A 16,106-nucleotide genomic window follows, 5' to 3' on the forward strand; every position below is an offset into this window, starting at 1 on the left:
TTCACAGATAGTTTACAAGAGGTAACTATTTCAAGTTAGCCCCATTGTATCTGGACTGCAATCTCTACTGAACTACAGAAATGACATCAGGATAATCTGAAAAGCTGGGTAAGGAAGACTCCACTGCCTGGAGTGCAAATCAGAGGTCAGAAACACACTAATAGTGTGATGTGCCTGACAAAACTAAACAATACTCCTCAGCTCATTTTGGAGGCAAGAAAGTTACCCTCAGACTAAAAGAAATGCAGACACCAAGGTCTGAAGAAGGCGACGCTATCAGTAGAACTGAAGGTACAATCAAGCAATGTTGAGTGGGGAGGGGACATCCTTTCCAAGCACAGATCTTCCACCAAAGCAAAGTGTAACTGTTATTATTTCCGTGGTTTTTTCCCAGCCAGCCATGCCAAGTCCCACAGCTCACAGTGTGATTTTTTTTTGTTGATTTTTCACGGCTGTTTAAATATGACTTCACAGCCATTATAAAGTTCAAGAGATCTAGAAACACTAGCAGTAACTAAAGGAGTATTTCAGTGAATGTCTCTCCTGACTCAGAAAGAATTCACTTTTGAATTTAGGGATGTCTACATGGATCTTTTATAAAAGCTGCCACTTGGATTCAGTTTTTCTCCCAACACTTTTGTAGCCTGCATACTGCTCCCAACACTGCTCAGTGCTGTACTTGCCTGGTGGCACAGCTCCTCCCACTGCCTGTGCAGGAGTTCTATTCGCTCACTGAGGATTGAGATATCATCTGCACTGATATATACAGACAGGGTCTCCTTCAGCAGGGAGAGGTGTGCAAGGTCATCTGTCCATCCTTCAACAGCATTCTCTAACTCCTTAAAAGAAGAACACAAGGAAAAAGGACCAGTTTGATAACAAAGAATAATTTGAGTATGCTGATGAAACAGACAAGCGGTGTTACCCACTGATTTAAGTCATATCTGAGCAGACCCACCATGTCAAGCAGACTGTTTCAGCCCCATTTAAAAGAAAAAGAAAACATCAACTCCAAATGTACCAATATTTTCAGACTTATGATGGTATTATCTCCCCAGTACAGAATGATACATGATAAGAAGTTGCAAACTAAGGTACTACTCAACTCGCCAAAGTTCAAAGGTATCTGGGAAGTTCAAGTACTGGTTTGGACACTCTGTATTGAAAATATTTTCCAGTTGTATTCCAGTTCTAAAATGCAAATAATATAGCCTAAAAGTGTTGTTTTAAATCCCCCATGGTCACTTCAGCTCAAATAAAAAAGCACTAAACAGGAAGTTTAGATACCATGAGTTTAAATTTGAGGTTAGAATTTCTATAATAAAAACACACAAATACACAGCCCTTCTACAGTATTTTTCAGACCCTGTTCTGGTATCCTTCCATCAGATCTGCATTTACTCTGCAGGATTTGCATTATGGTGAGATCACTCTGGTATTATGGTGTCCATGTGTTATATGGATAGTTTCTTGCCTGGTTTGCATAGTCAGTAATAGGAAGCCAATTAACAACAGAAGAGGTTACTGCACAAAGGCAGGCAAAGAAGAGATGACAATCAACAGAGAAGAAGTGCTTTACCTTGCAACGAATCTGTTCTGCATGCAACTCGTCATGGTGATCCGGCAATGGCTGAGAAAGCTTTTTTTTGAATGATCGTAGCTTCTCCAGGGAGTCTCCTATGCCCTTTTCACATTTCTCCCAGTCCTGAAAGCAGAATGTTTATTAGACTTCAGTTCTAATCTATGTTATACTTACATCAGTTGATTTGCCTAGAAATAACATGCCCTGAAATCTCCCTCTAAATGGTACTTCAAGTCTCAGATCTTGAGTCCTGTGTAGAACTGTGTTGAATTTTTTGTGTGTAGGTCTCTGTTAGTAGAAATACACAAGGTCTTCTGTTATTAATACGCTGTCTAGATCCAACTCCATCCTTTCAGGAAAGTCTCTCCCTGGCAAAATTAATTTTCCACTTCCTTTATTGAATGTCTGCACTACTATTCTTTGACAAGAGCTTCATTCAGGTGCATTAATCGCTGGGAAAAAAAAAGTGGGTGGGGAAACTGAAAATTTAGGGCAGACTGAAGTTTGTGTAGTATCTTCTTTAAATCAGGATTCTAGCAGCTACACCCTGCTTTAGTGCTTGTATACTTTCCAAAATTTTTTAATGTATCCAATGCAATCAAACCATGTCAAGTGACAGTATGGTTTTACCTGCCTCACCTGCTTGTTAAAGCCTTATAGTAAGATAGAAGGACCATAATAATGATAACCCAAAAAGAATGGCAGTTGTATGATACCAGAAAATACAAAACTTGTACTGAAACTTGCATTGTATTGAAACGAAGTCTTCTGTTTCAAGATATTCTCCTTCTACCACTGCCTTTGTACTTCTCTCCTTCCTTTTCTCCCAATCTATGCCAGTATTTCATGATCATCTTGAGGAAGAACTACCTATATCAAATAATATGGGTGACATATAGCGTGACAATAGTCTGGCATGTTCTTAACACTCTTGCCCTGCTCCAGCACGGGGTCCCTCCCATAGGAGAGAATCCTCCATGAACTTCTCCATGAGTACTTTCTACAGGCTGCAGTTCTTCACAAACTGCTCTAGAGAGACTCCCTTCCACGGATTCCTTCCAGACCCCCAGGAACAGACTGCTCCAACAAGGGTCTGGCACGGGGTCAGAGGTTCTGCCAGCAAAACTGTTCTGGTGTGGGCTTTCCATGGGGTCACAGCTTCCTTTGGGTATCCACTTGCTCTGGTCCGCCCATGGGCTGCAGGTGCATCTCTGATTCCCTATGGACCTCCATGGGCTGTGGGTGGATATCTGCTCCACTGTAGAGCTCTGTGTCTCTACCATGAGCTGGATGATAATCTTGCTCTGGCTGCCGGAGCACCTCCTCACCCTCCTTCACTGACCTTGGTGTCCGCAAAGTTGCTGCTGTCACGCTGTCTCACTCCTCTCTCTGGATGCAATTGCTCCTGCACAGTAATTTTTTTTTTTTAATCTTCTTAATTCTGTTATCCCACCATCACAGTTGGGCTCAGCTGTGGTCAGCAGTGGGTCCAACACGGAGCCAGCTAGCACTGGCTCCATCAAACACAGGAGAAGCTACTGGCAGCTTCTCACAGAAGTCATCCCTGCAGCTTCCCCCTAGAAACACTTTGCCACTCAAACCCAATACAAATATGTATAAAAATTAAACAAAATTGTACAAAATAAAAGAAATTTTTGCTCTATTTTGAAAATAGGAGTGGTATGAATATATTTTATTGGCAGTATTCTGGAAATATCAGTTAAAATATATCAACTGACGGGCAAGCCTGTTGTGAAGTGTTACCACTCCCAGTTTCAGAGGTGGTGAAGGGAAATTGTTAATTCATGTACTGCATGTGCAGTTCCTGTATTTGTGTTTGTCCCTTGAGAATGCTTTCCTTCACCAGGGTTCACAGTAAGAAAGCACAAACTTGCTGAAGAAGTACAGAAGAAATTGCACACTTACTTTTAGCAACACAGCAAGCTGTTTCTTTTGTTGCTCCAGTTGAGTGCTAACTATCTTCCAGCGCTCCTGGATTTCAGTAAGCTCTGCCTGCAGGACTGCCTCAGCTTCACTGTCAGCAGAGAGCAGCAGTTGTTTCCCAGCTTCCACTGTGAGGATGTAACTCCCTTGCTGCCTTAAGAGAACTTTCTCTTTAAGCTGAAAATATTAATAGTTTTCTGTCAGCTTTGTCTTTTTAACTACAATTAACAATTCAGTAATTCACTCTCAAGGCCATACTTTAACTGGTTGCATACCCTGTCTTACGCATGAACTACGGCCCAAATGCTTTACCTTAACATTTTCACAATCATTTATTGCAGCAGACATTTATAAAATTTCTCAAAGGAGATAAAGACATGAAAGACTTCTTTCTCCCCACTAATGTCAGTGTCTCAATTGCTCTTAAAGAGAAAGAGTTCCTCTTGAGCTGTTATGTTTATAAGGGTTATTATCATTATATCCACCTTCCAGCTAAAAAGCTCGAAGACACCAAGCTGCTCACTAGATACTGTTAACCTCACATGAAGATGGACACTCAAGGAATCCTTGTTATCTAGTATACATTCCTCAAACAGGTCATCACTATCTTTTCAAGACCGTTTCAGTGTGACACTGGCTGAAAGCAAAAACAGAAGCAAACACGGCTTGTGAGGAGGGCCCAGTAAGTTCTCTATTTCGTGTTCTTTATGCACTCCAACTTTGCTTCCATCATGCTACTGCTTCTGATGTTACACCAGTTCCAAACAAGAACTGGCAGAGCAGACAGGCTGAACCTAAGACATTTAAAACAATGTTTTAAATGGTGAAGACTGTAAAAAAGGCAGGGATTTTTTCCTTTTTCTTCAAACACACTGGGCATACCTGCACTTCATCCAGCAGCACTCTTGCTTGCTGCAGTGGGATAGGAACGCTGCCCAGTTCAGTCACTGGCTGACAGGACATCTCCAGCAGCCACTTGCGCAGCTTATCCGCCATCTCCCTGTAGCGCTGCCACTGCTGAATCCGGCTGTCAATGATCCCCCTCATCTGCTGTGCCCGGCGAATTACTCCTTGCCACTGATTACTCAGAAGAGTCAGATTCAGATTAAATTCATCCCTATTACAAATAGATTAATAAAAATACATAGTAACCTTCATACTTCGATATATTTGCTTCATGAAATAATCTGAAGGGAAAAGGCACACAGAAAAGGTGTCTGTCTGTCAGTTAAAAGACATTAAGAGAAAAGCACTGAAGTCTCATGAAGGCTGTCTGAGGCTAAGTACTTCACACTTCAAGTACCGGGAGAATTAAAGGGATCCAGTAATTGAGACTGTAAAACCCCAAACCTTTAATGTACAAGACTCTTCTACCATCTTCCCAGAAATACACAAAGAAAACCCACAGGTTTTGCCAGTTTGGATTAGTCAAATTCACAGTAAATCATGGAGATTTCACAATTCACCCCCAGATTTACTACTGAGTTCAAAGCAGGAGTAAGATACACATAGCATTAATAAAATTCTCATATTTCAATAAACAGTTCATCTTAGTACCACGATAACCTTAGCAAAGTCAGTGTATATGCATAAGTGTGAAACCATCGGTGTTCCACTGATTCTCACTCATTTGACCACAAGTTTTTAAAATAAAATCCTAGGTAACAATGAATTCCTACTACATCACATTAAGGCTGCAGGTGTTCTTAAATGGCAGTAGGGAATCCTCCTGGTAGAGGCAAATCCCCAGGTGGCATAAATCAAATGAAATCCATTAAATGTGTCAGTGCAGGCTCCTTTGGTGAAAGCGACATTTTGAAAATACATTGAAACAGATATGTATGGAGCGCGCTTGATATTCCAAGACAAATCTTTGTCAGAGAAGCAGCCTCAGAAGGTTTTTGTATTCCCAAACGCATTCACATACCCCATAGCATTCAAATGAACACTGTCTTAAGATCTGGCTAATTAACAGCTTAACCACAGCAGTAGTAACTTCCACTTCAGAAGAGCATGATCGGAACACTGCCATCTGCCACCTCCTCTGTTAGGAAGTCTCCCACTAGCCTAAGTATTACTTCACATAACCAGCAGCAGCAACAATACAGCAATGTCTACCTGTCATCCACCTGTCCTTGTTCTAGGAGGTGCTGCCCATCAGAGATAATTGAATGCAAAATCTGCTGGCGGCTGAACATCTCTGCCTGGAATAGCTGTTGTACAGGAGACAAGGATGTTAAAATAAGATCTTACATTTTAATTCTGTCTGTATGCACTGATAAAAATGAATTTTTATATATTTAATCTCATGTCAGATTAATTCAATGGGAGTTTTGTCATGACCTTAGTAGAAACATATTGAAAACTCTCATTTTAGATTTACTTGCTGCTTCTAGTAATTAATATTAGTTCCTCAACACCAATATTATAAAGATAAATTATATCAACAGGATCTAGGTTTTATGTTTCTGAGTACAGTTGTATTATTGACATCATAATTTACAATGAAATTTACAACAAAATCCAGATAAGGTATTTTTCGCTTGTAAAAAGAAAGGGCACTTTTTATTTTCTGACACGTTGAAGAATTTTATAATCTTTTGCCTTGTTACACAGACCATGTGTGAGAGTGTTATATAAACTTTTAATACACTTTTACATTGCCAATAGAACTTTAAAAGAAATAGACTATAAATTTTCTATAAAAGAAATGTATAGGAGCTAGAAATCAATTTTCCATTTTTTCCACATTTTCATATTCATTTTCCTCACAAATAATAATAGCATAATAAACTTCCACAATATTTTTAAAACCCTCTTATTACTTAAATGTAACTTAAGACAAAAAATTACCTAATTACTACCTAAGCAAACATAACTCAAGTGTATATACTAATTAAATTTATTTTTAAAAACATCTTTTCTTTTAGTAATGAACTATGTCTCTACGTAAGGTTCTTCAAGAATATTTTTATGTTCATGAAGGCGCACTCAGGCACACACTGGACCCACTCTGTGCTCAAAAGGTTTACTGAGAGATTGGAAGAAAAAGTAAACTGGTATGAAGCTTTGGATTTTTCTTCTTTAGTTAGTGATGGTATTTGCAGTTGACAGAAGTTCACCCTTGCCTGAACTAAGAGGCACTATTCTCCAAGTCTAGACCACTCTTGTTATATGGCCTCCTGCCAGCTCAAATCGTGATAGTAACAATCCCTGCATCTGCACCTGCCAGCAAAACACCCACTGGCACCTGCACACTTAAACCTCTCAAGCACATTGCGTGTAGTTTAGGACTTCTAGACGATGCAGTAATTTTTCAAAATGAGATTTGCCTCTCTGAATCACTGAGTTAACTCTGAAAATTCTACTCAGGTCATAAATTTTCCCATAGAAAGAAAGAATGTTGTCTGGTTTCTTCACAGAAATATTTGATACTGTTCTTTGAATACCCTGGCACTTATCATTGACTGAGCCTGAATCAGAAGGAAACTGAACACTATTATTATCACATGAATGAAGCCACAAGTGTGGCACTGAGAATTTCAGAAAGCTGAGCAAAAAGGCAGAAATTTTACATCTATTTTTGTCAAGTTACGGGACATGAGGCACAGAAGGCAACAGCATCTACCAGCACTTTTGAAAGATTGAGACTAAACAACACAACTGGTTGCAACTTGTTAAACAACTCCCCCTGCCCAAAGACCCAACCATCCCCCTCCCCTAAAAAACCCCCTCAAAAACCTGAAAAAACCCCAAAACTAAAAACCAGCAAAACCAATTCCTCCAAAAGGGAAAATTTTAATACTTTTTTAGGAGGACAGGTGAAATAAAAGCTTATAGAACATGAGGAACTCTGCTTAGAGCAGATGTATTCAAGCCCTACACAAAAGCAGAGATATTTCGGTCACCATCCACTTCCTTTCCATATTTACACTCTGTACATAAGAGGGATACCCCATTACCTGGGACTACTTGTCACCCAAATTTATTCTCATATGTAGATCACCATGAATCACAGAAATAGGTATTCAAAGGAGGAGGAAAGGAGGGCAAGCATTGAAATGGACAACACCAGCACACAGTAAAAAATTCGGTAATTGAGTTGGCAAGGAACTTCCTTCCCCTTCCCCTGCCAGCATTTTTCAAGCACTTGTCTCAGTGAATTCCCACTGCATGGGAGTCTCAAGCACTGTGCCATGTACTGGAGAACCATGCAAGAGTGATTATGAGATTGTCTTGGCAGACTGATGCAGATGTCAGTGTTAGCACATGATGTCTGTAAAAGCTATCACCACTACCTTGTAAACTTCACCAGGAAGATATTTAAAATAAGGCCACTGAGGTGGTTGGGGTCTTCTTTGGGTAAAAACCAGCAAAGTTATGAGTCACTGGAAAGGCAATAACAGAGCTGGAAGCATTTCAATATCCATCCTGGGAATTCAGGTGGACAGAACATTTTCTCATTATTTTCAAAAATACAAAGCAAAACAATGTGGAAATGCACCTCAAGAAGTTGAGATTAGACCCTTTCAGCCACAAGGAGTGGAAAGAAAAATTTTTGTGACTGTCAGGAAGCACTGAAAAGGACACTTTGTAATGAATACATTTTGATTATAAAAAAAGCCAAAAATAAGACTTAAAAAAAAAAAAAAAAAATCAGGTTTCTTTTTTTAGGATGAACTGCAGTATTTAGAAGACCAGATATTAATTATCTTATTCTGAGATGACTTCACAGTTGCAAAAAAAGGGCTTAAACAGAGTGTCCAAGTAACATTCATCTGCTCAGATCAAGGTTTCAGGAGAGAATTAAGCTGAGATCTCAAGACAAACAAATGCAAGAAGATTGCCCTAACTCCCTTCAAAAAATTACAGCTATGACTAGACACAACAACAATAGGAAATTATCCACTTAGTAAAAATTTCTGGACATTCAAATCTCAAAGACCTGAGATGTTTAAACTTACAAAGAGACTGTCCAGTTAATGCTGGCAGCAATGAAAGGAAACTAAATGGATGACATTTGTGAAAGCAAAGGCAGTTAGATGCTAAAGCAAACGTACGCTAAAAATGGTTGTGAATTACTTTTTGCTATCAGACACTCATTCAAACACTATGCTGTGAGATATAAGGCAAGAGAAGGGGAAGGACATAACTCTTCCTGTAATCTGGCCTGAGTCTAGGGGAAGGTCAGCTGAAAAAGTTGTGGGAACTGAAACTACTGCAGCCACATGGGAGCTCTGGTATGAAAATTGACTTCTTTTACTTGATCTTTACCAGGATTCTTGGCAGTAACAATACGGGTGGAGAAACAATGTGCACCACTTGACTTCACAGAAGAATCATAAACTCTGAATCTAGTACTAGTAAAAACTCTGAATCAGTTTTTCCCTGCAGCAAAAGCTGTGCTAGTTCTTGATTTGTTACAAACAGACAAACGACTCCAGCATGCAGCAAAGACCAATTCAGTTTGTTCTCCAAGGAAATGTTATCAAATGGAGGCGCCATGGTGAGTCATATAACATGGTAACTGACAAAAAACTCCTAACATGTTCTATGCTATATGCATTGATAATTTAGTAACAAATAAACAAAATCAGAATAGATATTTTCTCCAGTTATGACTGAAGACAAAGAGCCAAATGGCATGAGAATTGTTAGGTATTTGCAGGAGCTTTGGTTTCCTTGGTACAAACCAGACTGAAGTAGACTAAATGTAGGGGACGCACTCATAGGCACAGTGACGCATTATGCACAAACACAGACACTCACATCCTCCTCCACGCTGGCTATCGTTGACATATTTGCATGCTTCTGTTTTTAACAGAAGGTGCACACCAATACAATTCAAGGCATGCTACTGTATCATTCAAAAAAAGAATGTGCATTCCTTCTATGTATAAATAGTATGTGTTTTAGCTATGTATAAATATACATGACTACTTGCCTCGTGTTCCCTCTGTTGCTCTAAAAGCCTTTGGTAGTTTCCTGAAACCTCTACTGCCAACTTCTGCTCAGTCTGAACTAATAAATCCATCCAAGTTCCACATTTCTCCAAGAAGGTCTGCTGCTGCAGCAAGAAAGACTGCAGCTTACTGAAAGAAAGGAAGAAAGATGGATTCAGGTAACTCCAAATCAGATGGCAACACCTTTCCCACTTAGCTGCCTCATTCAGTTTATTTAGCCAATACTTGGAAAAGAAGCAGTCCTACTCGTTTCAAATTACGGTAATTTGTGCCAAAACCTACTTCTCAGCTCAATGGCTTTGCTCTTTACTTTTAAGTACATCAAAAAAAAGGAACTTTGGTTAATAAAATATCTGAAACATTTTCTATATTCTGCAAAAGGTATACTTTCTAACTTGTAATTGAAGAAAACTGTGTAACAATCTTTATTTATCCCCACCTGAATCTCTCTGTAGTCTGAGATGAGATCAGAGACCAATGTCTGTTCAGGTTCTGCATCCTTTTGATTTCTTTGTCATTCAGAGGAAGCCTGTAACCCAGCTCATTAAGACGGTCCAAATCTGGGGCCATGCTGCTGAACTTCAGCATTTGACTCTGCAACAAACAATAAAAGTGATAACTGGGAAGTTCAGGAATTACATTATTATTGACTTCAAAATTATGAACTAACACTCATTTAAATTTAGAACGGCCTTGGTTGCCACCAAGTGGTCAGCAATCTCTATGCCAGGAAAAAACTGCATTTCCAGTTTTCATCTTCTGGTTCCAGACCAGGAGAAGTTCATGTTTAAATGTGTGCAGAGAAGTATACTCAAATTGCACTGAAATGTTTTGCTGAATGGGGGATTTACAGTTCAGAGCTGCAGAAGTAGGCTGGTGTTCGAAGCCATACATTTTTACTGTCAAAATAAATGAGCTTTATTCCTTGCTCCTTAGCCTGAATTCTAGGCTGGAAAATTCCCACTGAAATTATTCAACTTTTTATTTCTAGGTTTTTGTTTTGCAGTACAGAAATACTCAATTCACTACATAAGGAAAATGCTCTGCTTTTTATCATGTCCAAAGTGGAATTCTGTCTATAGTTAATCTTGATAGAAAAAGAATGGAAGATTAAAATGACAAAAACAGCCTACATGACAAAGTTCAGCAACTTCTTGTCATGGCCACTGAAAGAAGGAGAGGGAAAAAAGAAGCCCCACAAAAAGAAGTGTGCAAGACCTCAAATGGAGATGACAGTACAAAGTATGAATGCTTCTTCAGTATATCAAGATACCCAAAATGTATGAATTACTTCATACCTAAATGAGATACCACTGAGACAGGAATTAATAAATTCAAAAAAGTTGTGAGAAAACAAGATGAAGGAAATCTCCAAAAACTGTTGAAGTTTCCATTCCCATTTTTATCCGTTATTAATTTTACTCTGGAAAAGTTTGACTGTCCTTCTCAACTTTACTCAGGGACAACGTAACAATCATTCCTTGTCTGCCATCAAACTTCCAAGTTCTCAGTCTTACACTTTTCATGAGTGATAGTCCTTTACCACATATAGAATGCATGTGTAGTATCTGTGCATACCCTGTACTACAAATAACAGAGGAAAAACCCCAGCACTTCCTGTGTTTATTAGTCACCTTGAGTTGCTCCATTCTACTCTGTATTGCCAAGACATCAGATGAGTGACTGGGATCCTGTTCTTTCAATGTTTCTTCTGCTTCTGTTATCCAGGTCTCCAGGACTTCCAGGCTCTTGGCAAAGGTTTGATAGTCCAGGGCTCCAGCCTTGAATACAAAAGGATCCACAGTTTTGGTTTTGCAGCCTCCTTACTGACATTACACTCCTGGTTATTCTCATTACAGATTTGCTAACAGTTGAATTGGCTAGTAGCAATTGTAACTGCTGCTTTGCTTGCAGACTGTGGAATAAGTTTGACTTTTTTTTTAGGTTAGAAGAGGATTTTTGATCATAGGAAAGGCAACATTTCAGCAAAGTGCTTATCTCCTTATAACCTTTTCTAACTTTCTTTTATGAAAGTAACTCCCCTGTTTAATTTACTGCCAGCAGAGATGACTAGTCACTCTATTGCAATTTTAAATTAAGAACTTTTCCTGTGTTTTGTCTTCTCACAGCACAGTGATACTATAAGCACATCTCAGACACTTCTGGATTTCTTGGGTAAATCCTCTTTTCTCTCAAACAGAAGCTGCTACCTTTGTGGCTTTTTCAACCTAATAGTTTCCTATGGAATACATTCTTCCACTCCTTTTTTGCTCTTCAGTCCCTGGTGACACAAGCAATTTGGCAACCTCTATTAAATAGGCTTTGACACAAATGGTAGGCATCAGTTTGATCACTGACACTAACAGGAACCACAAAAATCAATTCCACACAATATTCCGAATCTCTCATTTCTTTTACTGTTAAAGAAACAGGTGGGAAAAGTGGTTGTCTTCAGGGGAGCAGTAGCTGTGGATACAGTTGTTAGCACTACTGTTGCGTGCAGAAAGCCTGGCCACCCTGGCATTCCAGACATTTCCTGCATGAGATTTGGTATCCTCTTCCCAGAATTTGGACCTTCTTCCAAAGTCTCTTTCCTGGACTTCAGCATATTTTCTACTCTCAGCTTTGGCTTCCAGGGAAGTCTAGGAAAGGCTGATGAACAGGTAACACTACCCTCTTTTCCCAGGCAGATTTAGCTAATTTATATCTTTTCAGGTACCACAGGACGATCACATTTGAGGACTGTTAACACTGTCTGCATACCTGAAGTGCAGCCTGTTGCTTGCGGAGCGCCTGCTCTAGGCTTGACAGATTCTGGTTCAGAGAGAGATGATCAGACTGTATGGCTGCTGCTGCTGAAGCCTCCACCTGGCGTTTTAGCTCCTCCCCCAGTTCTTGAAGAATAACCAGTGACTCCTGGGCTGTTTTCAAATCTGTGAGTACATCCTGTGGCATCACATTGAATAAGGACATGAATAGTTAACCTGACACTCTGATTTAATCCCCTGATTTAAAGGAAGAATGAAATGACTGAACTCAAGCACTGTAAGGAAAACTTCTATTTACTACTGCATTTCAATATTAAAGTTTCCAGTTACATTCTGTATGAGTCAAAAAATAAAAAGATACGTCAAAGAACCTGTACAGAAAGGAACAGAAAAAAGACACTGCTCAGCTACCTTTGAGCAAGCCTGAGTTGTTGATGAGACAGTAACTGCTGAAAGAAATCCTTTGAATTTACTGACATGATGGTCCTAAGCAGTGGCAGCCCTCACTGTGAATTGATTCAAGTGTAGATCTCCCTTTTCTTCCTGCTATGATTTACCAGGAGGGCTGAAAAAATAACTTTGTTAAATAGCCTAACACAATGGTTAAAGAATGGGACATCAGGAAATAAATTATTTGAACCGAACAATTTGAATTGCCAGTCCATGGTGCCTGACCATGGCAGCAAATGCTCTGAAAAATCATGAACATGTTTATTTTTTAACACTAACATGTTTATTTTTCTCACTGTAATTATTTTGCTTGCATTGAGATAATTAATATTTTATTTTTTTGGTCAATGACACTTAACATTAACTTAAGCTCAAAAGAACCAAAATGTAAGCACAGAGAGAAGACAAACTACTCTGCTTGTATCTTGAGATAAAATCTTGAAAAAGGAAGAATATCAAGGTTTCAGAGTGAATAGTGTCCTTCCATAATGAAGTATAAAGACATCTCCATCATTCTGAAAATGAGAATGGTCTTGATTGGTGGGAATACAGTCGAAGGATTTTGTGTTCCTTTCTATTATAAGGAACTCAGAAGACTTGGTAGAGATACTTTCCCAAGCAAGAATACCTTCATTAAGCAGGGACTTAAGGCTGAATCAAATGATATAATTTATGCACCTTCTCCAGAGAGAAGACTTTAGATACCAGCTTCTGAAACAACACCACAGCAACTAATGGAGGGATCAAAATTTAGAGACACTCATGAGATTTGGGTAGCAGATGTAAAGCTGTCTCTCCTGTGCCTAAGCTGCATCAGTAAAATGAAAGATGTTAATATAGAAGATTCTATTCTAAAATACCAACTATAGAGTTTAGTAATGGAGAGCCTCTTGAGATGTTTTTTTAGCCCCCAGAGCTGAGAAAAGCTGCAAAGCTTAACTGAACATACATTACAGTCCTGAATCCAAGTAGTAACTTCATCATCAGCAATGTCTTTGCTGGTTGCAGTCTTCAGGAGTTCATTGGTCTGGTCTTCTCGCTGATGGACTGTGGAAGAGCACTGCTGGTAGCAGTCCTTGTACCTCTGCCACAGCTGGAGCAGGGCCCTGCTGGCACGCAGCCGCTCCGCAATCTCCTGCAGGAGGTTGTTCCACCTGGTGAAGAGACTGCATGAGTGATCGAAGCCTGGGAGTCCACAACAACTATATGTGTCCCTCTTCCTCTCTGCTGTTTCCCATGGTCTCTTGACTTTTAAAAAATTTGGTAATAATCAAGATCCAGACATTTGATAACAAAAATACTAAACCAACAAATATGCTGGCAGGCTGTTCTGACCTGTCACAATGTGTCTGATCTGTGCTACATCTTGGATGCTGTTTATTAATGATTGTGATCAGAGCTGCAGCACCCTTTTTGAAGTGAATCTCCTGCTATTTCCACTTAGTACCCTCAGCCTCACAGAGCATCCGTGACCAACCATGCACTGCCAATAGCAGATTCCTGTGAGGACCTAAGAGGCCCAGAACATATGTAAACAAGACACCATTTTTTCTCCTGCAATTTCCTCCCAAACTCTGACACAGAGGGTTTAAGTCATAAAGCTCTTTGTAACTCACTTGTAAAATACTCCCAGACATATTAAAAATCTTTATATTTATATTATCCAATTAAATAAGCAATTTCCCTTTGAATTATTTCTTATAATAATCCCCCATTGAATTTTTTGCTCTAATAGCAGCCAAGAACACATACATTCTCAAATGTGCTGGCAGTTATCAAACTGCCTAATTGTTTCCTTACCAAAGAAAACCACAATATTTCTCAATTATTACTGTATGATGAAAAAGCAAAGGTTCTGAAGCAAAAATTCTGTCAGCCGTCACTGAAATGGTTAAATTCTACAGTATCTTTTTTTGAAATGGGGCTAAATAATCCCTCCCCCCACTTCCAGTTTCTAGGACAGGACTGAACAGAGACTAAAATAAATTTGGCATGACTGTTTTCAAAAAAATTTCCAGCTTTCCACAAAACTATCTTTTTCCTTTTGGATCCTCTCTTCCTGGATCTGCTCTGAGTAAACCCTTTTACTGGTTCTTGCCTGAATTTAAAGCTCAGGAATCTGTTTGCCAAGGTACTGGTGAGGAGCTCAGATCTTCCCGCCTATCATGCTCTTCCTACAACTAGAAATAATAACCTAAAATTTGGGGAACCTGATGCAAACCACTGAACCACTGCAAACAAAATTTTCAGACACAATTCTCAAATTTCAAGTGCAGTATTATTTTCCAGCATGGTATTTATGAATCTTGGTTGGCAGTCAAGCATAGAGCAAAACTACTGACGGTAATGTCCAAATGCTCATTGGAGAAGGTATTTCTTTTATGGTTAACAGTAAATGAGAGTTTTACTCCAGTCCTTGGCAAAAGGAATAATAGTGCCCTGTTCCAACAAACCCCTCATGACCTCAGGAACTTAAAATAATAAAATATAAGAAAAATAGAGATAATGGAAAACTGGGTAGTGGATAAATACAGATTTGCTACTGAAATGAAAGTTTAACACAGACATTTTCTACCTCATATTCACTTCTTTCAAAGTGTTGGTAAGTGTTTCAGTCACAGGTGGGTGACATTCTTTCAACAATTCATTTGTCACAGAACCAAATTTCTGTAAGCTGCTCTCTTGTTTTTCCAATTGATCTTGTAGGCTCTAAAGTAGAATAATAACAGAACAAAACCATGAGTTATTAATGTTCCATGATGTAGAAACATTTCAAAATAGCATGTATCAATTGCATTAGATTATGAATGAAAACTTGATTTCATGTGTTTCATATAAATAGAAGGTTGTTTAATATAAATATTGTTCTTGGATAATTTGATTTTATATAAAATTTAGCAAAAAGTAAATTCTAATCTTGTATTTTTGCAAAATGTAAAAATACTGTAAAAGAAATTATTCTAAACAAGTACTTTTGTACAGAATGAGTAAGCACATGGACTGATTCAGACTTAAAAAATTAACAGATGGAAGAAAACTAGCTATATAACATTTTCCTGTTCAGAACAAGATGAAAAAGTAATAACATAAAGCAAGCCATATTCTGAAAATAAGGTTCTTGCTCTTTCAGTTACCATCCTGATGTATGTCTGTCAGTCTAGTGGTTTGTGTCAGTGTAGTTTGGTTTGGCTTGCTAACCTATGACATTCTGGGAAGTGTGCTTTGTCCAGCGGAGGGGAGTGAGGCTGATGACCTCTCTTATGAGGAAAGGCTGAGGGAGCTGGGCCTGATCAGCTTCAAGAACAGATAACTGAGAGGAGACCTCACTATTGTACAGAAATATCTAAAGGCAGGAGGGAGTGCCAAGAAAATGGAGCCAGGCTCTTCTGGTGGTGCCCA

At 39.0% G+C, this 16,106-nt stretch overlaps 1 protein-coding gene across 22 annotated transcripts in view; it reads right to left on the reverse strand.

The window, feature by feature from the left end:
• Positions 1-16,106, reverse strand: part of SYNE1 (spectrin repeat containing nuclear envelope protein 1) — a 295,197-nt gene that overhangs the window by 39,696 nt on the left and 239,395 nt on the right. For all 22 annotated transcript variants that reach the window (XM_032101881.1, XM_032101882.1, XM_032101866.1 and 19 more), the window contains 11 exons: positions 15,283-15,416; positions 13,657-13,861; positions 12,253-12,435; positions 11,124-11,270; positions 9,929-10,083; positions 9,471-9,618; positions 5,645-5,739; positions 4,409-4,643; positions 3,509-3,703; positions 1,580-1,705; positions 684-839 (listed from right to left, as the gene is read on the reverse strand). In XM_032101881.1, the coding sequence (XP_031957772.1) occupies positions 684-839; positions 1,580-1,705; positions 3,509-3,703; positions 4,409-4,643; positions 5,645-5,739; positions 9,471-9,618; positions 9,929-10,083; positions 11,124-11,270; positions 12,253-12,435; positions 13,657-13,861; positions 15,283-15,416 (1,779 nt within the window). The remainder of the gene's footprint in view (positions 1-683; positions 840-1,579; positions 1,706-3,508; positions 3,704-4,408; positions 4,644-5,644; positions 5,740-9,470; positions 9,619-9,928; positions 10,084-11,123; positions 11,271-12,252; positions 12,436-13,656; positions 13,862-15,282; positions 15,417-16,106) is intronic.

Source organism: Corvus moneduloides, chromosome 3 (assembly GCF_009650955.1).
Source record: "Corvus moneduloides isolate bCorMon1 chromosome 3, bCorMon1.pri, whole genome shotgun sequence".
In the NCBI taxonomy this organism is placed as follows: Eukaryota; Metazoa; Chordata; class Aves; order Passeriformes; family Corvidae; genus Corvus; species Corvus moneduloides.